This window comes from Crocodylus siamensis, chromosome 6 (genome assembly GCF_052110815.1).
Source record: "Crocodylus siamensis isolate JL-2025a chromosome 6, ASM5211081v1, whole genome shotgun sequence".
Taxonomy (NCBI): domain Eukaryota; kingdom Metazoa; phylum Chordata; order Crocodylia; family Crocodylidae; genus Crocodylus; species Crocodylus siamensis.
Window position 1 is genome coordinate 84,427,864 of NC_143400.1, and position 22,448 is coordinate 84,450,311.

The following is a 22,448-nucleotide window of genomic DNA, read 5'->3' on the forward strand; positions in this document are numbered from 1 at the left end:
CCTCATGGGGGACAGGAAAGGAAGGAAAGAGAGTGTTGCCAGAGACTCAAGAGAACTTGGGTGTTTCTGCCACCACACAAATTCCCCAGGGACCACCAGTCTAAACCAGCACCTGCTCCAAATTGGCACTTTGCACCGGTACCCACTTGCCTCCCTCTAGTTACATCGCCGATTCAAAGACTGAGAATGGGGATTAATAGCCACTAATAAAATAATCAGGCAATATCTTATTAGACCAACTCAAATGTTCTTAGACCAACACAGCTACAACCTATACCCCATGGTAGAAAAGAAGCCAATATGCAAAATGCAAGGCAGTGAGAATCAGAAGGAATAGGAAACAAAGAGGTGCAAGACAGGTAGGTGGAGGGTGTGTGAAAAACAGTGGTAAGGGAGGAACTTTGACCTGGTGATAGGATGTAGCTGATAAAATGACAGGTTACCTGCCATCTGATAACCCCAGGTAACCTGTCTGCATTTTACCAGCTACACATCCTATCACCAGGTCAACACTCCTCACTTTCCACCTTCCCCTCCACCCCCCCCCCCCCCCACCGCCGGCATCTATCCGTCTCGCACCTATCCGTCTCCCATTCCCTCTGATCCTCACTGCCATACATCTGCATTTTCACAGACCTGCATTTTGCATATCGGCTTCTAGTGCACCATGGAGAAAAACACATCACAAGAACAGCGTTTATGCCCAAAAGCTTGCACAGAATAATTTTCCAACTATTTACTTGGTCTAATGAAAGATACCACATTGAACCAAAGAACCTTATTTGCATACGTCCTGAGACCAACACGGCTACAACCAACACCCCAGTAGCTGTTTATAACTATTATAAGCATGCCACAGATCCAATCACCTTACGTCAGGTTAATAATACTTGTAATATATATCCAGTCACACCCACTATTAAATATTAACACATAACAAGATCTTGCCAATATCATGTTGTGCTTCCAACTTCCACCTCTGAAATCTGTTTGACAGCTGGGAAGATTGGCAGGAATTAGCACCCCTCACCATCTCTGCCTTTCCACTACCCTTGCAGTAACCCAAGTACTTCATTCCAGTCCGTGTTGCACATCCTAAACAACTAAGCACAGAAGTATTCATAGTCCTAAACACCACTTTTTGTTTTTTTTTTCTTTTTGTTTTTTTTAAGGCAAATCATAGGAAAACCTTCCTTTGCCTCATTCTTGTACCACACAGTGCGTCTGGTAAAGCAAGTTCACTCATATCTCCAATTCAGTTAGCCTACAAGGTACAATATTTACCCTGCCTTCTGCTAGACTACAGACTAATACAGCTACCTCTCTGCTAATGGGGAAAAAAAAAGTTACCGGAATTTGGTATTTCTTCTTTGCAAGCCATCATTAGCAAGTGACTCGTATTATTATTATATTCCAGCATGAGTCATCTGAACCAGGTCACCATTATAAATGATAATGTGCCCTCAATGATTTCCTTTAAGTTTCATAAAAGGTATTAATTGTGTTCATTTTACAGCTGCTCTGGTTTTACCACTAGGTCTTTCCATCTATTATTAACCTCATGGCTTGCTTTTTCTTCCTCACATAGAAGTAACTGGAATGCTCAAGCCACATGCAGTGTCATCATGTACTCATGCACCAAAACAAAATATCACACTCTGTAACCAGGCGACTCAGAGATGGGTGTTCAGTTCTCCCTACAGGATTATGGCATTCAACACATGAATAAAGAAGATAGCCATTTTTCAATGTTTTTATGTTATTTTCCTTGTTATATTTTTCTGTTCTTTGACGGATGGAATTCTAAAAACTCAAACAAAGTTACTGAAGAAACTGCATAGTACACATTTTAGCACCACAATTACTACTACAATGATAAAATCTGAGCAACTAAAAAAAAAGCTACAGAATGCTCTAATAAAGTATCCATCAGGTCAATCAGGCTGTAAAACAGTCTTGCAACGTAGTGGATGAAGCCCCATCAATAGGGCCATTTCAAGGAAGATAGGATAATATACCAATATGCAAACAATGCAAAACTCCAAAACCAGGGAACTTCACCTGTGCCAAATACAACTTACCTTTGAGAAGGCCAAAAGTCAAATACAATTGACATAGTTATACATAGGTTTAGGTTGCACACAAACGTGCAAATGATCTGGGAAACTTCTCCCAGGTTGGTTTCCCTGGTAGGAGAAGCAAACAAACAAAAAAACCACCACAAACTGCACTGGAGGCCCTTAAACAGATATTTGAACGCTGAGTCCCTGAAAAACAGAACATTTACAGTGCTGGTCCTGTGCAGCTAGGGGCCCCACGCATACATTTCAGCACACTCTGTGGGCTCCCTCAGTCTGCCCAGAGACGCATGGCAGCAGTGCAAAGAGCAGCCCTGATGAACAACTGTGATTAGCCTGCATCTCCCATGCAGGCTATATTGGGGATTGTGAAGAGGATACATTCTGCTCCCTGCTTGGCTGGAGCAGCAGAGTTCAGCAAGTGACACCATGTCTCCAGGGCAGAGTGGTGGGGAGGGTACAGGAAGACAGAAAAAGCATGAGCACAGCACCCCAGGATGCTGGAGGACTGTGCTGTGGTGTCTCTCAGAAGAACCTGTACAGACATTTAGCTTTCCCAGGAGAAACTCTCCCAGAGGAGATTGTTGTTGTTCCTAGGTTACTTTTCTCCCAGAGCACCCATTTTTGCTCCAAGAGAAAAATCCATAAACATCTGTATACTTGTGGTTTCTACCAGGAGACCAATTGCTCTTCCAAGAGAAACTGAGGGCATTTATACACATCTTTTTTCATCCCACAATGTGCCAGAGATCCACCGCTTCAGAGCAGACATAATTATTTGAGTCTGCTCTGCACACAAGCTGACGTGCACCATGCTGCGCCACGTGCGGTTGCATGAACAGCTAAGTATGCACACAGAAAATGGCAGCGACACGCTTTTGAACTAAAGCACCTCCAATGTGTTTTAGTTCAAAAGCATGCTGCTGTCATTTTCTCAGCGCTGATGTGCATTTTGCCACTTATACAACTGTAAGCGTCGCAGAGGCTGGTGCTGTTCAAAGCACTCAGTACTGCAGCACCTGAATGTGTAAAAATGCCCTGAACGTCTGTATGTGGCCTTAGGAGTTAATCTGTATGTGTCCATCCTAGGGTAGCCATTTGCTTAAAGGCAAACAGGATGCTAGGTATTAAGGAGCTCATAATAGGAAGGCATCTGTAAAATCTACCTACTTTGTAAGTTATCCCAGGATAACTGCACATCCGTGTTCCAAATCCAAGAATAAATTCACATATATGTATAAAACAGACGTAAAACAACACCTAAGCATATGTATAATGGGGCCTGACTGGCTAGGCTGCAGTACTACACAAGAAGACCCAGGGGTTACAACAGACCAGAAGCTGAATACAAGCCAGCCATGTGCGCTTGCTGCAAAAAGACAAAAGAGCCAACAGCATATGGGTTGTATCAACAGGAGCATCTCTTGCAAGTCAAAGGAAATGATTCTTCTACTATTCTTCTACAGTAGAGGTCCCACCCAGAATACTGTGCCCACTTTTGGGCTTCACACTTCAAGAAGGATGTGGACAGTTTAGAAACAATCCAGTGCAGAGCAACAAAAATGTCTAGGGGCCTGGGAGGCAAGACTTTTGAGAAAAGGCTGAAAGGAGTAGGATTATTTAGTCTGGAGAAGAGAAGACTGGGAGGGGATTAGATAACAGTCTTCAAATACCTGAAGGGCAATTACAGAGAGGATGAAGATGGGCTTTTCTCCATGACTAGGGGACAGAACTGGGAACAATGGCCTCAAGCTTCACCCAAGGCAAATTTAGTTTGGAGATGAGGAGGAACTTTCTCACTATGAAGATGGTCAAGCATTGGAACAGGTTACCTAGAGAAGGTTTGGACGCTCCATCCTCAGAAGTTTTCAAGAGCAGGTTAGGCAGACACTTGGCTGGGATGGTTATTCAGGGATGCTCTTGCTTTGAGCAGGGGTGTGGATTAGATGAATTTGTAAAATCACTTCCAGCCCAACTTTCCTGTATCTGCTCCAACTTTAATCACATTACATAGCATTTGGAGGATCCATACCATGCGTATTGCATATGCATTCTTGCTAGTGCAAGAGTCCTTCCTCTGCATGCTGAGGAGATGGACATTTGACTGCACAATTTACATGCCAAAGTGGCATCTGTCGGGATGCAATTCAGAATTCCAGGTTAAGGCTGCTTTAACCATGTTATCTTCCATTTTCCCCCTCCACTTCAAAGTTGCTTCAGCAGGTCTTTTCCATTTCCAAGGCTAACATGTTCCTCAAGCATTTCAAAACTGACATACACATTATGCATAAACATCTGACTTTGCTGAGAATGAGCTGATACTAATGATACAAATTGATTCAGGCAAGGATTAAGTGCATGTTTAAATACTGCCTAGCAAAAAGATCAGTTTAAACATGGCCTTAAGTGCCATCTGAAGAACGACCATCTCTCTGTTCCCAACTCAACTTCATGGGCTCCATTTTGTTTCTGCACCAGTCAGCTGCCTTTCCATTTTCATTGCACTGCTCACGCCCATAACAACTCAAAAATATCAATTCTGTGTTGATACTCAATATTTCCATGAATCGTTGCCAGAGAAGAGATGGAATTGAATTCAAAGTACCTGGCTTGGGAAAGTGTGGTTTCATACATTACGAGATGCATCCTTACAAGACCTGTTCAAATGGGCAGGAGGAGGGAGGAATTTAGAGGTACTCATGCTGCCTGAGAGTTTCACTTGGTAGACCATCTACAAACCTCTCATTACTGGAGTTTCATTTAGCCTCTACCCAGACTCTTTGAAGATAGTAATATACTTATTTTTGTTTGTGTTTAGCGGAATTTGCAGAGTTGCTGGAATATGACAGGGTTGCAACATGAACACTTCTGCGATGGCCTTGAACTTACGACTTCTGGGCTGTCAACTGTGCACCTTAACACCCATGTCATCCCAGTCCCACTAATACACTGGTCCCTATAGAAAGCAGAAGGAAGACCAGAATCACCGCAGTATTTGCTGCACCTAATCAGTATTTAATGGCTGAAGGTTTATTGCAGTGAAGGCATCTGGTCCACATGGACTGAAAATGTACTTACAACCCTTTTCCTTTTGTTGGGTAGGTCCCTGGTTTTAGTTGAAAAGCATGGGTTCTCCATACATCCCAGTCATTTTCCCATGGAGTACTAGCAATTTAGAAAATGCAAAGTATTCCGTGACTTGCTGGCAGAGACTTCAGCACTCCCATTGCCAAGAGCAAGCAATTGTGAGGTGGGACAGGTGTATATTTTCCACTGGATCCCTGGAAGTACCACTCTTTCTGGAACTATTTTGGTTCCGGGTGTTTAGTAAGCTGCAGGAAGCTAACCTATGGCTTGGAATGCTTTAACTGTCAGTTAGCTTATGAAAAACTACTCTTACCTAGTTTCTGTACGAGGGAGCCAGTTAAGCTGCCTTCAGTAAGAAACTGTATAGACTAGAAGAGATTAAGTGACAACTTAAACAGCTAAAGATTTTTTGGAAGTATTTTGGTTCCCTCTTCAAAAAGCTTTCATCCTAGTCATCTCAACAAGCTCAGATGCATGCATTTTAGACCAAGATTTGTGATCATGGCTGCCTCAGATAAGTCAGCTTTGTGGAAGCAACCTGATTCCTCCAATGCCTCTGAAAAACCAGCCCATGTTACTTTGGTGCCTTAATTTAAGCATCCAACTTTGAAAATTTTGGCCTGTTTCAAAACTCCCCAATTTGTGCCAGCATACAGGTAGGGATATTTAGAAGCCCTTTTTACTGGCCTAAGTGAGCGCTCATTGAAATCAACTTGATTTAAGTTGATTTCAGTGAAGCAGATCTGGGCTAGTGCTAAGCACATTCGAAAAAATAAATCCTCAAAGCATGCCATTTATGTTCCCAAGGTACATCTGTTGCTTCTGAAAGTCAGATGCGTCTAAACCCAAGTTGCCGATCTGACCAAACTCACAGAAAAACAACTGGAGGGAAATAATAAAATTCAGTATCCAAATAATATCCTCCAATTTCACCACTGACCATCTTGTTGTGCAGCAAGTATTCCAGTGATAACAATTGTGCTTGGCACTCCTATAGCTTCTACCATCTGAAGATCACTGCATTTATGAGATCGGGGTGATGTCTGGTCACCATGTCAGGCATGTCACATGTGGTACAAAGCAGTATCTAGAAAACTGGGGGAAAGGAACTGGGGAGGGATGTGTCCACTTGAATTCCTATTTACCAGTTTCATAAAACATTATGAAAGAAAAGGAAGATACAAGCACACGTTTACTAAAAAAAACCCACAACAAACAGTGCCCAAACTTGCAAGGATCTAAAAATTATAAATTCTGAACACCTCTACAGCTTTGATTTCATGTATAAATGTAGCGAGGCACAGTAGTTACTGTGCACATTTTATTGGATTCAAGCCATGCAGTTTCTTCAGCAGGGACTCCCCATCTCTAATGGACCTATTTAGCCAGTCTCCATTTCTCAGGTTAAAGGCACAGTGTTAACATGAGAATTCCTTTTTAAAGGCCTGCATGTCATGCAAGGTACCATGTTCGGTGCCTTAAAAAAAAAAAAAAAAGACTGTTTGACTGATTGTAGATCTCCTGTCCAGTTTTGAATTACGGGTAAGCAAAAGGTTTTTGTTTTGTTTTTTTAAAGTGTTGATAGCCACATTCATTTTATATTTTCCATTCATTTATAAAAGCAACATCCATGGCTTTCAAATGTTATTCCAAAATAAGAATCCAATTGTTTAGCTCTTCAAACACACTTGACAGAAAACAGGCAAGAATGGTAAAAGCTGTTATGTACCTTTTATAGCTAAAATAACCTCTCCCTGTACCAGTCCGTGCATACATGCACACTTTTGGGAGTGGTGCAGTTTACATGATATACTAATTGAGTCAATAACAATTTATTCTTATGAGTAACTAATTCCCAGATTCCTGAGCAAATTAAGCAAAGCACAGTTCTTGCAGGACCCTAAGCTAGTTTTCAGCTCACAAGTAAATATATAGGAATTGTAGAACCATCTGGATTTTCCAGATGTTTTCCCAAGCAAGCCTATGGTCCCCAACATCCACTACTGTCTGATACAAGTTCAGTATGGAGGACATTTTCCTTATTCTAACAGATCATCAGGAGTGCACTACAAATGCTTTCTTTACAGAGGGATGCCAGAAATTATTTATTAAGTTGATGCTTTTCCAGGCATTACCCCAGTTTATAGCTACTACATACAACTCACCCACCAAGGCCAGGGGCTGGATAAAAGCCTAAACACAATTTCAAATCAGAGATCTGACTATAGAGGACACCAGTCCATTATCACAACAGGACTGTGACCTTTTAGAAGCTATTCCATTTGTGGCCCTCATAGGTAAATATAACAGTACACTTCCCATCCATGCCTGCTGCAAAATGCAACTCAGTCTGAAATAACCTCACTTAATAAGGAATTCTCATCACACCAAGACCCAAGAGGAAGGCAACAAAGAGAAAGAATCTGCTGCCATCCCTATGGGAGCACACTTTCTAGGTCAAGGTTAAGTTGCTTGTAGAGGCTGCCCTGGAGTACCTGCCTGATACCTGCATGATGCTAATAAATAGACCAAGTGATGTACACATCACATGCCAAAATTAGGGAAGGATTTTTAACTTCCATCCTTTTGTTTTAAGGTGTTACCAACCACAGGCAGGGCCACAGGCTGGCTCACCTCTCTGCAATGTGTTCCACTGGATGTGCAACTCAGGCCTGGCCAGAGATATTTAGGTCTAGGGCTTCTATCAACTGTAAGCTGGAAACCATTTGGTCATGTCTAGCTGAGAGTTCTCCTTTCAAACGTTTTCTTTGAAAATAAATAATGAGCTCTTGATAAAATATTCACAGGAGTATCAGCTTCCTCAGATTTTTGTTAGTCAGATTTCTGACAACGTAGAGATTTGCTGTTTTATTTACAGAGTCAATGTTTTCCACCAAGGAACCCGACTTCCTGTTTTCTTGACCAATTCTACGAAAAAGCAGGGACCAGGATCCATCAACACTCGCGCCTGGGTTTCACTATGCTCCATCCTGTTAGCTGTGTGCACTGGGAAAGGAAGTCAGCATAGTATTTGCTCACCTACTCTGGAGGGAGGAAGTGTTTGCTCTCAGCTATGTTAAATGCATCTGATATACTAACGCCAAGTGCCTCGTTATACACGTTTATAATTTGTCATTGCTAATACAGACCTTGAACTTCTGGGTTTTGGCAGAGGGAGTCTGTGTGTGGGGTGGAGTGTGAGTAATGCAGGAAATTAACACCAGAAAGAAACATTCAGGATGGAAAGGTAGAAAGGCTCGCTATGCTCTGAAAGCATTTGCTATTTCAAAATAAAATCAGAAGTACAGAAAGTTATAATTCAATTATGATTAAACCACTTTAAAAAGGGGGGGGGGGGGAGAGGGAGGGAATCCACCATTGAGGTTATAAAAAGCTATTTACCAAAGTAATTAGCAAACATCTTCCAGTATAAAAAGCAAAAAAGTGAGGGTCCAATCCTATGGAGCACTGAGCACCCTCCCCTCCATGCTAGGAAGACAAGCCCCTCCAAGAATTAGCCCTACACCTCGCTCAGGAAAATAAATTGTATAGTTACCTAAGGGAGTGTGCTTTAACCATTCTCCCCCAGAAACCATAAGTTTTAACATCCTGCATGTAAGTTGCTTATCTCTAATACAAATTGTTCCACTTGCTGTCTCTTCTGTTCTCAGGCAGCTCCAGTGTGCAGCCAGAGTTCAGAATGACAAAAGGGAATATGAAGGGGGAAAAAAAAGAGCCATCAGATTTATCATCGGTAAATGCAGCTGCTCATTTAAACAGAGCTACATGATCTACGCTTCTCCAACTACATAGTACAGTGCATGGGAAAACACACCAGGTATCAGAAGCCCTGAATTCTCTACCGCTGGTCTGCTATCAGTGACCTTGAGACACCAGTGGGAAGAGACATTCACCTCCCTCTGGAGGGCTGAGAATGAAAGCTGCATAGAGAAGCTGGGTGTGATTATAACCATCAATTCCCCAAACCACTTTACAAACTGGAAGAGAATTATAATATTACAGAATAAAAAGAGAAATTGGCACCTGAACAGGAGGGAGGAGGCAGGGAAAAAGTACTGTTTCATGCCCAGTGGGAGCTGGATTCTCTTCTCCCTCTCTCTGATCCAGTTGTGACTGGCAACTCTGACACCGGTAAATTGCATCAAATTAATTTTTATTACTCTGGATCACATTCCCCTTTTGCTAGGTACTGCTAGATTCCTCTATCAATCGAGCTGTGGCAAGCCTAAACAGAGCTGTTTTAAAACAGCTCCTTGTTTATGTTTTAGTTAGGTATAAATTAGAAAAAAGATCAATATGCTACCCATGGTCTTCAGAAATCAAGCAGAGCAATTGGCACTGACATTTAGAATCCCCATTGCAAGCTCAATTTGGGTACATTCAAAAGATTCAAATATGATCTTGAGGGAAGGATTTTCATAGATTGTCTTGGAATCTGCAGGGCCAAGATGCAAGAAAACCTGTGCATCAGGGAAATATATGGCAACTTGCAAGTGAATCTCTTCCTGATGAAAACACAGCAGACTATTTTTCAATACATTCACAGCCAGTTCAAAGACAAGTTTCTTAACAATCAGTACCCACTACATTTAATACAGATAGAAAGACCCTTTCACATGGTTGAGGTCTACACTGATCAGTTATTCCTAGATGTGCAGGGAATCAGGATACACCTTATATATTCACCATTTTAATGGCTTTTTTACCATAGCCAAAGCCCAGTTGAGCAAAACATGCAAGCACACCCAGATCTGCTCGAGCACATAGTTAACTTCATGAATGCCCTTACATGCTTGGCTGATTTGCGCCAGTTTTGGAGTTTTAAAACAACTGCCTTGATAGCAGAGTTTAGAAGTGCACAGTGTTAGCCAAGACCTGCATAAAGATATTATACACAACACACCTCCAAAAGGAAAATGTGTCCATGAGACAAAGGCAAAGGCAACAACCCCAGTTATACCATTAGCAACAAATGGATAAACCTGAATCCACAATTCCAGAATCTAAGGGCATTTCAAATCAAATACTACTAGCTTTTATTCAGAGTGAATATTTGATGCAAAAGAGATACTGTATATAACTTCAGATGAAAGGCAACATGTAAGTGCTACTTCCTACAATTCTCAGAAATTAGGAAGTCAGAAATGCAAAAGCAAATCATAAGATGATTTTACTTTAGAATTTAAACAACAGTAGTGTCACCTACTCAACATAATATTTCAAAACATCTCACCCACGTTAAGGTTTCAAAACAATCTCACCTGAGTTGCCAAGACCTAGGAGTGGGGCATGGAGAGCAACCCCCTATACAAAGACTGAAAACAGGATATCATGCATACAGGATGCACAGTACCAACAAAGAGCTACCTGTGTTTTTAGCAAGAACCTTTACTCCTTGGCTTTCACTAACTGCTGCTGATGGGACTAGAGGTAAAAAGGAGAGGGACTGGAGATAGATCTTTTTCATTTTGCTTTAAACCAAAGCTCTCATCACCCTAACCAAAGACTCCGGCAAAAATACATAAACATAAAACAAAACAGAACACATGCGCAGTCCCCAGTTGAAGACTACATGCTTCTTCACCAAGGCACATAAGCATATTTAGCTTTAAGCATGTGCTAAACATCTTTTTTCTTCCTAAAATAGGTTTAAATATATTTAAGTGCATGCATGTGCTGGAAGTGTTTATACTTGGAATCCACAGCATATTGACAGTTCAGCACTTTGTTAGTTATGTGCCGTAAGTGATGATGAAGACCACGTTAGGAGTTGTGGGGGACGTGTCGTTCCCAAGATTTTTAAGAAAACACCTGACACTTTGGATTGTAGCATATCACGCAGAAGCAAAACACAAACAAGGATTCCTTCCAAACCAGTCTATAGGCAGCAGGGCTCAGTGATTTCTACTAGGGTAGATTCACAGGTGGCAGAGTCCTTCCCCCTCGTTTTAGCGGCAACATTTTAATCAGGCTCTTTCCCAAGACTTCCCTCCAAAACTCACTGGGACATACAATGTTTTAGAGTAGTTGTGTGATAAAATAATGATGTATGAAATCTACATCCATCTCTTACTCTATTTGATATACCCCAATTTGATGAAGTACTGGCAACAGTACAACACCACTATTTTTACTGAATGAGGAGCTTTTAGCTTAATTGATAAAGATGAGCTAATGTAAATAAGTGGTGGTTGAAAATGCACTATAAACCACTAGAGACAGGGTTATGGGAATAACAAGTGACCTTAGTAGGGTTCATCCAGTACTGTCCAACGAGAGTTGGTATCCTTGCTTCTGCAGGGTCTTCTCAAGGAATCATTATCAAGTCCAAGAGCTTTCAAAGTGACTAGAGACTGTGGGTGCTACTTCACACAATTTAAAAAGGGATTTTTTTCAGAGGGCAGGTGCTCAGCACTTTTGGGAAGTGAAGCGTCTTTTAATGGGTCTAAAATGAGGCACCCAGAAATTGAGGAACTAGCAAGACTTCACTGAAAACAAAAAAGGAGCTTTAAACACCCAGGTGTATATTAGATCAGACTCCAACCTTGTTGTGTTCATATAATCCCTGGACCTACTCTTCAAATCATAGAAAGTTATGGTTGGAAGGAACCACATGAGGTCAACTAGCCCTACCCCCTGCTCAAAGCAGGGCCCCCCAACTAGCTCATCCCAGCCAAGGCTCTGTCTACCTGGATAGTAAAAACTTCCAGGAATGGAGATTCTACCACCTCTGTGGGGAACTTGTCCCAGTATTTCACTACCTTCCTGGTGAGAGCGTTTTTCCTAATATCTAACCTAAACTTCCCTTGCTGCAACTTGAGAATGTTGCTCCTTGTTCTGTCATCTGCCGCCACTGAGAACAGTCCAGCTCCATCCTCTTTGGAACCCCCCTGCAGGGAGTTGAAGGCTGCTATTAGATCCCCTCCCTCCCCACCGCCCATCTCTTCTCCAAGTTAAATAAGCCCAGTTCCCTCAGCCTCAGAAGTCACATGCCTGAGATGCCAAACCATTTCTGTTGTCTTCTACTGGACTCTCTTCCCAATCCATCCCTATTTTTTCTGTAGTGGGGCGGGGGGGCCCATGTCTAGACACAGTACTCTAGATGTGGCTTCACTGGTGCCAAACAGAGAGGAATAACCACTTCCCTTGATCTACTGACAATGCTCCTACTAATGCAGCTCAGTATGCTAGCCTTCTTTGCAACAAGGGCACGCTGCTGGTTCATATTCACCTTCTCGTCCACTGTAACCCCCAGGTCCTTTTCTACAGAGCTGCTGCTTAGACAGTCAGCCCCCAACCTGTACCGGTGGATGGGATTGTTCTATCCTAAGTGCAGGACCCTGCATTTGTCCTTACTGAACCTCATGACATTTCCTTTGGTCCAGTCCTCCAATTTGCCCAGGTCACTGAATCCTAGCCCTATGCTCCAACATATCTACTACTTTTCCCCAGCTTGCTGTCATCTGCAGACTTGCTGAGGATGCACTCCTTCGCATCATCCAGGGGAATGATGAAGAAATTGAACAAAACTATCCCCAGGACCAACCCGTGAGGGGCTCCAACTGGTGTCCCTGCGGGAGCTGCCAAATGGACATCCAGCAGTTGATTTCTACCCTTTCAGTCTGATGATATAGCCAGTTTTCCATCCACCTGACCAGAATGCTGTGGGAGACTGTATCAAAAGACTTGCTGAAGTCAACGTATTATCATGTCCACTGCTCTCCCTGAATCCACAGAAGCAGTCATATTGAACAGGATGGACAGGCATGACACGCCCTTGGTGAATCCATGCTGACTGTTCCTAATCGCCTTGTCCTCCAAGTGCTTAGAAATGGATTCCTTGTGGATCTGCTCCATGATTTTCACCAGGGACTGAGGTGAGGCTGACCAATCTGTAGTTCCTCTTTCTTCCCTTTCTTAAAAACTGGCACTATATTTACCATTTTCCAGTTGTCCAGGACATCTCCCCTTCACCAAGTGTCTTCAAATATAATGGCCAGCGACTCTGCAATCACACTGGCCAACAACCTCAACACCCTTAGGTGCATCACATCCAGCCCCATGGACTTGTACACAGTACACATCCAACTTTTCTATAAGAGTCCCTACCTAATCTATTCTTTCAACAGTGTTGGCTGCTCACCTCCTCCCCAGATTGTGCTTCCAGGAGCAGTAGTCTGGGAGCTGACCTTGCCTGTGAAGACTGAGGTAAAGGCGGCATTGAGTACTTCAGCCATTTCCATGTCCTCTGTCACTAGGTTGCCTCCCCCATTCAGTAAGGAACCCAACATTTCCCCTGATGATCTCCTCATTGCTGACACACTTCTAGAAACCCTTCTTTTTACCCTTCACATCCCTTTCTTGCTGCTACTCCAGTTGTGTTTTGGTCCTGATTTCATCCCTGATTTCATCCCTGCATGTCTGAGCAATACTCGTATATTCCTTCCCAGCCCTTTGTCCAAGCTTCCACTTCTTGTAAGCTTCCTTTTTTGTTTTAGCTCACTAAACAATTCCCTAAGCCAAGCTGGTCTTCTGTCATACTTGCTAGTCTTCCTGTGCGTCAGAATGGTTCATTCCTGAGCTCTCAGTAACGTTTCTTTGAAATACACCCAGCTCTCATGGACTCCCTTCCCCCTCAGACTGGCATCCCAGGAGATCCTGCCCATCAGTTCCCCGAGTGAGTCTCAAGTCCAGAGTCTTTATTCTGCTGCTCTCCTGCCTTCCTTTACTGAGGATCCTGAACTCAAGCACCTCAGGGTCAGACGCTGCCATCCACTACTGCATTCCCCACCAATTCTTCCTGTTTGTGAGCAGCAGGTCAAAAGCACAGCTCTTAGTTGGCTTCTCCATCACTTGCACTAGGAAGCTGTCCCTAACACTCTCCAAAAACGTCTTGGATTGCCTGCACACTGCTGTTTTGCCCTCCTGGCAGATGTCAGGGTGAAAGAAGTCCCCCATGAGAACAGGGCCTGTGATCAGGAAACTTCTGCTAGCTGTTGAAAGCAAACCTCATCCTTCTGGTCTTCAGCAGACACCCACCACAACATCACCCATGTTGCTCACTCCTTGGATCCTAAGACTTCCAGAGACTTTTCTTGGTTTATAAAGTCCCATTCAGGGTGCGTCTACACTTGTATTAATGCACCATAGTTACTGTGCATTAAGATTAGTACTTGCAAAACCAAGTACTAAATAAATGCACAGTAACTAGCGCTACTGCACAGTAGCACCATCATACAGGCTTTTACGGACACTAACTGTGCAGTAGCCTAATGCTACTATTAGCATTGGGTTTGCCCAGCGCACTACTTTGCAGTGTTATTAGGCTACTGAGCAGTTAGCATCTTTTCCAGATGGACCCACATAAAACCCTTTTTACCAATCAGAATAGGAACTATTAGTATTATTATTATTATTACCTTCTAATTAGCCCCTTCTCCTTAGTCTTTCCAAGGATGTGGCGAGTGATGAATTTGCTATGTAGTCCTTCAGATTTAAGTCACAGATAGGAACAAAGAGTACCTAGCACACTACAGCCAAACAGAACCATACTAGTCCAAAGGGCACTGTTTCCTAAAGCAATGCAACTATATAACTGGGTATTCTATAACACAATCTATGCTCAAGTACCTGCGATAGCTGAGGGGCCACCTACAACACTTGAGCTACTGCATTTTCCTTATGGTCATATTTGGTCAACCACTATACAGTTTTGCTGAAATAAACTAAGTCCTGCACTATACACAAGGTGAGGAAAGTTACCAAAAGATAAGCTGTTGGCCACAAAAAAAAAAAGAAGGCCACCTTCTCAAAGGTTACAGGACCTTTCTACCACAAAATGGATTTATTTTAAATATACGTTATATAGCGATGCACAGTATGCTGTTCCTTGTGTACAAGCAGAGAGTCTTATTGCATCTCTAGTTACTTAAACTCTCATTTTTATTCTAAAAACCGTGCTCTTGGAAGTGAATGTCAATAGCCTACACTATTCTCAATGTTGAACATTAATAGCCATGCCATTCTCATTCTGCTATTAAACATGCTGAAAGGCAAAACATATATATATAAACCCCTAATATCTCCCATCCCCATACAAAAGACCATTACTTTATGATTTATCTAATCCCTGTGTTAATATAATACGCCATGCTACCTGTTCAATGGCCTCATCATTTTAAATTACAGTTTTCTGCAACATTAACAATACTCATTATTATCAGAAGACCTCTGGCAGATCAATATTTCAACAATTCTTCCAACATTTATGGTCTCATCCTGCCTTTCCTTTTGAACCCAGCTCTTCCTATTGCAGCTAAGGCACTGTGGTGATAAATACTGTATAAAAGATTGAGGGAGGCAGCAAAGAAGGTGGGTTAAATCCAAGAGGTACTTACCAGTTACCATGCATTTTATCACAAGGTCCCAGCGCTTAGTTTTTGATTACGAAACAATACGATTAAGTCATGTGCACTGTCCTGCTGGACAAGAGAGCACTGGCTAAGATAACGCCTAGTTTGGTGAGACAACAAGGAGGTATTTAGACATCTTACGGTCCAAATTTGTAAGTCCTACTTAAGCAAGTAGCCCATGGCTACTACGAGCAATAAAACAGGATGGCATGAACAATGGCAGGCAGGATTATTTTATTCAAACCACACCCTGTATGTGATTCCACATCACTGGAAATAGGGGTGTCTGACAGGAAAGGAAATCAGAAAAGAAATACGTACCTGTATGAGAAAAGAAATACGTATCTGTATGGCAAAGACGATTAGTAGCAAAAGTAGTGTTAGTCTACTTGCTTTCTTCATTAACGTGCATTTGTTAACTATGTTTGGGGGGGTGGGGAAGAGGGTGTGAAAAACAACACTAATTGAGTCAGATACAGTGATGAGTTTCCCAAACATTTCTTTCAAATATTTCCTCTGGCTTTTAGCATGAATTGTTAAATCAACTAGACCTTCATTGACTGTATGCCAAATCCATTTTAAAAGCTGTTCTTCACTGCTTCAAACACCTAGATCCCAGAACAACATCTCCTTCATCCAGGTATACACAAACCTGCAGCAATGTGACACTTGCCCGATTTTCTAATCAAATGAGATTGTGAGCCTTGTGAAATTACTCTGTACTGCCATGTTTTGTGCTCAGGCAGCAAATTTACTATTGATTTCTGATGCAAACACTGGGGAAGACTGTACCCTCCTCAATGCATCCGTTGAATATTTGACCTTTAACAATTATTCTAGTACTAAATGCATTCAGTTTAGACGAGCTATTTTGCAACAAATTAGGATCCTACTCTTATCCCACATGTAAATCAACCTGTTGCATAGTTTAAGTGAAAGTTCCATAAATAGGTTTCTTCCATGTATGTTATACAGTGGTTGAGATTCTCCCTCTTAGGGCTCCGTCTCTATCCAGGAAGCGTTCACCATCTTCAGTGCAGAAGAGACGTGAAGGCCCAAGTGAGCCAACGCTGACCCGCAGGTGTAGAGCGCAAAGTTAGACTACAGCTGCCTGGGGTTACCGCAAGTCAGTGCGGCAGCCCACCCAAAGCCCTGCTGACCTTGAAGCATTACAGGAGGGCAAGTGATCACAAAGATTGACAACTCTTGAACAATTTATCTGATGTACTAGACACAAACTGGGCTCTCTCCCATATGAGCTGTCACTGTTTTGGGAGCTCTGGACAAATTTCCTTCAGTTTAGTACATGAAGATACACAAAGTATGTTTTGTATTCTCCACTGTTCTCCTGCCCCCACCACTGAATACTGACACCATCAAATGGATACAACATCTAGCATCCTTTGAGGCACATCTACCAGCAAAGAAGGCCACTTGATCCCATGACTGATCCAGTTCATAAGACTACTTTTAGCGGCATGGGGCACAGCTGACACAAGCTCCCTGGGCAAGATGTGGAGTCTCCTTCATGGGAGACTTTAAAAAAAAGAGGCTGGAAAGGCACTGGTCCTGGATGGTTTAGGAATAAACACACCCTGCGTTAAATGACCATCAAGATCTGTCCAAGCCTAAGAGTCCGTGATAAAAAGCACGTAGGGGGAGTCATAACAAATGCAGTTACAGTCGAGGATTTTTAATTTGTATTTGCACTGACAATTCAGACTTGCTCTGGGTATAGTCCATGGAGAAAAAAAAATAATAATGAAAAAGCTCCATCTGCATGCACACAGATACCTTAAAAACAAAAAGCAGGGATTATTTTAAGACTGTTTGTTTCAGGCATTAAGAAAATTCAACTGCTGCTGTTCCCAAAACAAAAACCAACATGCAGAGGGGCTGATACTCCAGGATGTTTGCTTTATAGGGCTATTATTCCATTGACTGACATTTCTCCTGAGATACTGAGGCAGGGGAGGTAAACTAGAACTGAATGTTTGTTTTTAAAAATTGAAGGACCCACATATTCCTCATCCTGTCCACACTTGCAACTGTGGAGCAATTGTTTACACCAGTGATTTTCAACCTCTCTTCATGTGCAGATCTCTAAAAATTTCTGAATAGAGGTGCAGACCCCCTTGAACGGCAAGTGTGGGTATTCACATACTTCTTGATTGTCTAAGGGGTCTGTGAAAGATGACTGTGACCATAGTCTGCAGACCCCCCAGGGGTCTAGGTTGAAAACCACTGGTTTACACTATTAATGAGCCAGGAATGAAGCAGAAAGAAAAGTAGGGCATGTGAATAAGACAGGCATCTTTTTGGGTTTGCCTTGAAGCAAACATTATTTGTAAAAAAAACCAAAACAAAACAAAACCATCACACAAAACAAAACAAAGACACACAACAGTCTTGGAAGTCTTCAGTGGGCATCGCTTGATTTTATTTTTCTTAAACACCTGTACCAGCAAGGTGTACTAAGCAGTCTTACTGTAATAAAGGAAGGCTCCTTCAGACAACATTTCAGCAGCCATGTCCAGATTAAACACTACTCCCCTGAAGGACTCCAGTAGTGGATAGCTGAAACCAGCAATATATGAGAAAGGTGGGGGGAGGGAATTATAGAAACAGGGGGAGAAAGAGACACATCACAATACAAAAACACTGGCTGCCATCTTTGATGTGCCATATACATTTCTGGTTTATTGTAAATACAAATAAGAGTCTTACTTAGAAGAAGCGTGGGAGGGAAGGAGCAGGGCTAGCAGATTACAGCAGATGAAGAGGCAAGAAAACAAAATGCTCCGGGGCTCAGCATCAGTGTGCAACAATGTGCTCCACAGGGTGTGAACCAGATTCAGCATGTTGTAGTGTGTAGTCACACACGTGCATTGCTGTTAAGCATATATGCTTAAATCAAACCCGAGAAGGCAAGGTGATGCCTGATGAAAAGGGCAAGGAGGCATATGCCCATTCCCTGGAGAGGACTGAAGATGGTGGTGATTGGGAGGCGGGAAGGGGGGGAATGGGGGAGAACATCCCCGGTTTGCAAAGTCCAAATTTCACAGCAAAAGAATCACATCAAGATGGACTCAACCCCTGTGGCCCCACGACAGCCAAGGCGGTTGGCAGGGAAGCGCGAGGCGACCGGCAGAGGAGCTGCTACTGTAAAGAGACGCTGCATCCGAGGACAAAAAGAGCCACATCCTCTCTGCGCTACGGTTTTTTGTTTTCAGCGCAGGGCTCCGTCAGGTAGAGGGAAAAAAAACAAACAAAAGACAACCTCACTTGCATTGGAAGGGGAAAGACAGCGCTCTCCAGATGCCTCTGAGCTAGGGCAGGGAGGAAGGGCGGGATGGGGGGGAACAAAAAAAAGAAAACAACAAAAAAACAGACAGCCCAGCCTGTGCAAAGGCAACTGAAGAGCAGGCACCCAAGGGGGATGCGCGGAGCACAGCGCTGCATCGACAAAAGGAGCACGGCAGCCACCGCTGCTCCAAGGGGGCACCTCCATACCACAGCCATGCCCCACCCGGGCGGCAGCATCCATGGGGCTGGGGGCCCCCTCACGCTTTCCCCCGAAAACCCGGGTGCAAACCCCCCGAGAGGGTCCTGCTGAAGCCACCCCACACTGCACCCCGGGGCGCGGGAACGTGGGGACACTGCAACCCCGTCCCCTTCCCCTCCTGCAGGAGCATCAGTCCTGTACATGTCTGTACACACCGCCCCCCCATGCACACACACCCATCACTACTTGTCTTACACGCTCACACACCATCATCCACCTCACCCACCCCAAAAAGGCAGAGGACCCTCGGGCCGGGGGCGAGCACTCACCCGCAGGGCAGAGAGGTCGATCTCGTCCAGGCTGCGAGCCGGGGAGTCGCTCGCCATGTTGCCTCAGCTCGCCGGGCGCCGCGGGACCTCCACCCGCCGCCTCCCGCCTCCTGCCTCCTCTCCGCGGCCGCACGCCCGCACACGCGCACGCGCCGCCGCTCCGGAGCAGGGGAGGGGGCGGGGCTAAGCGGGAGGGGGCGGGGCCTCCCCGCCCGGCCCCAGGAACAAGTGCAGCACCCCCGCCCGGCGGAGAAGCGCGGCCTTGACGTGCCTCCGCCTCCGCCCGCGGGGGCAGGGGCTGCTTTGCAGGGCCCTGCTGTGGTGCTCGGAGGTGTCCGTCCGGGGCTGGGCGCAGGATGAGGGAAAATCCAGCCCTGGGCGCGTGTGCCCGCAAAGAGCGCCGGGATCCTTAAGTCGCGTTTGGCCCCAGCCCTCCCGTGACTGTGAGCGCAGCAGACGAGCGGCTCCTCGAGCCGCCGTGCTCGGATCGGGGCTGGAGGCCGCCGGGCGCTGCTTCTCCGGTCGGGCCGGCGAATTAGGAGCGGGGAAGTCCAGCCATGAGCTTGATCCACACGGAGCTCCACCCAGGACTTACCTGGCTCGGCACGGCGTTGCAGTCGGGATTTGGGCCCTCTTGGTAGGGGCGCAGCGCACACAGGTGTTGGGTTTGGGAAGAAGCACGGATAGGAGCCAGCCGAGTCCATCCGTTTTCAGGGGGACCCGGTTTTCCCTTTGTCCTCATTTGTTATTCCTTATTCAGGAGTGGTCTCTCAAGCACCCCAGTCTGGTCTTACTGATACACTTTCTTGCTTCGGGGGGACCATACTGGAATCTGTTATCCAATCTCTCAGGTGTGTGAAGGGATCTTGCAACATGCAGAGTGGCTAAGTGGAAACATAACTGGAAGAGGCTTGTCTCCTGGAGAGAGGCAGGATTTTTTTGTATGCATGGATTGAGATGCTCTTTTTTTTAATTGCAAATAATCCTACAGGCGATAGGGCCACTTGACTGCTGCAACATATTCATAAAAAGCTGGTAGTCGGAGACACAGCACATTTATTCTCTGAGCAATTTGGTAGAAACAGGCTGCAGAAGAGACTGGCCTTGCAAAACAGCATCAAGCTGCTGACGTTTCCTCATCAGCAACAGGCTGTCTTAAACCAGTTGCGGAACTAGAGGAAGCTCATTGCCCAACCCTGCTATGTCCCATGTTCAAAGTACCGTGGCTGCACGTGCCGACTAAGCCTGCCAGGAGGGAGGTTCAAAGCTCTAGAGCTGAACCTTATTATTAAGAGTGCCGATCACCGAGTTCCCCATACATGGTGAGAAATGGAGCAACAGCACCATTGAACAATAGTGGAAGTTCCAGTGTTTCCCCATACAAAATTCCAAGTGCAAAGCAGAAGGTATTTTTTTCCAGGTGACTAAGTATTTTGCAGGTAAATGAAACATGCAGAAGCAGATGGAAATCACAAGGTGATGCAGGGTGACAACCACATCGCTGTCTTCAGTACAATGAATCCAGAGACATTAATATGTGGTAGAGCAATTAAAACTTCCTAGCATTAGAAAGATCATATTTGCCCCAAATCCTGAATTTTACATTTTACAGTCTTGAATAAACACTTAAATACAAGCAAGGAGTAAGCAAATTATTTCCAAGTCTGTGTCTCTCTCATTTTGTTTAATAATGGACTGGAACTCTTTGATGTACAAATGTTGTCTGCAGCGGTTGCAACCCAGGCATTGCAATATTGTGATAATACACAGAGACCTGAAAGCAAAAGTAGCTAAAAGCTAGTGACAAACAAATATGACCACAGCAGTGCTGCTTTCATTTTTTCAAGCGGGGGGGGAATGAAAAAGAATAAGCTGAGCAGAAAGTGAGAATGTGTTGTTCTAATAGCTTTTCCATTTAAAAAGGCAAAGTGTTATTTGTAAAAACAGGTGTGGAAATGAGAGACGACTTTCTTCCTTAAAATGATAGCCCCAGTCTTGCAAATGGACAGATTATTATGGATCTCTGCATCCATATGAAGTGCCCAGGATAGGACAGTTACTTCATTTGGGGCCTTTAATTTGTCCTTGAAGACGGTATAGATCAGTAATGTCATAAATATAGTAAATTATGGTAAGTTATAGGGGCAATGGAGTAAAAAATCCCAATTGCTTCAAAATACTTCAGTATGCAAAAATGGCAGTTCCTGGTCCAGTAAACATCTGTCAATAAGGCTGATTTACAAAAAGAAATTACTTCACCATTAAAGAGTGTGTGGGTAAGGATATGTGGCTATGTTATAATCTCCAAATTTCTGGGTGTTGTACAGACCTTCCTGGTAGAAATGGAAGCATAAACTAGTCAGGATACTAAGGAATGCCTGCTAGGAATGATATATTTCCAATGGAAAAGGAAGTTTCTACAAAATTTCATTTTTTCAAGGGAGAAGTTTGATGTTACCATTTTGGTTTTTTATTATTATTATTTTCTGTCCATAAAAATCTACTCACAAAAATTAATTTAGAGTCAGGTTGATCTGAACTGGAGAATTTTAGTTCATTGACTGGACCTAAGATGGGTCAGTGCAATATTAAACTATACTTTCCCATTATGGTGCATTTCTTCACATGTAGGGCCCCTGTTCAGTCCTATTGCTCAGCCACAGAAGGATTACATCTCTGATGACACAGAGTGGACTCCCCTTTGGCTGTGTACATGATGAACCACAGTAGACATATGACTGTGTTGGCCAGTGCTCTTCTTCCCCCATATATTTGGTTAGCCTATTTCTATGTGCATTAGCTCACAGTTACAGCTGGTGTAAAGTGGCATTTTGCTATTGATTTCCAACCGATTTACTCCAGCTGAGGCTGGGGACCAGTGCTTTTACATGGATACAGCAGTTAAAAGGCACTGCCTAAACACACTAAAGTGTGTTTAAATATTAATACTCTATTAAATGCATAATAATTGGATTTCAAGCTAACATGATTACTGCTGCAGCTGTGTTAGAAGATA

The 22,448-nt window shown here is 43.8% G+C and overlaps 1 protein-coding gene across 7 annotated transcripts in view; it reads right to left on the reverse strand.

Moving 5' to 3' along the window:
- The window catches only part of TNIK (TRAF2 and NCK interacting kinase), a 318,965-nt gene extending 299,407 nt beyond the window's left edge, over positions 1–19,558 (reverse strand). For all 7 annotated transcript variants that reach the window (XM_090055644.1, XM_090055648.1, XM_090055647.1 and 4 more), the window contains exon 1: positions 19,433–19,558. In XM_090055644.1, coding sequence (XP_089911770.1) covers positions 19,433–19,489 — 57 coding nt within the window. In that variant the 5' untranslated portion in view covers positions 19,490–19,558. The remainder of the gene's footprint in view (positions 1–19,432) is intronic.
- Positions 19,559–22,448: the final 2,890 nt, after the last annotated feature.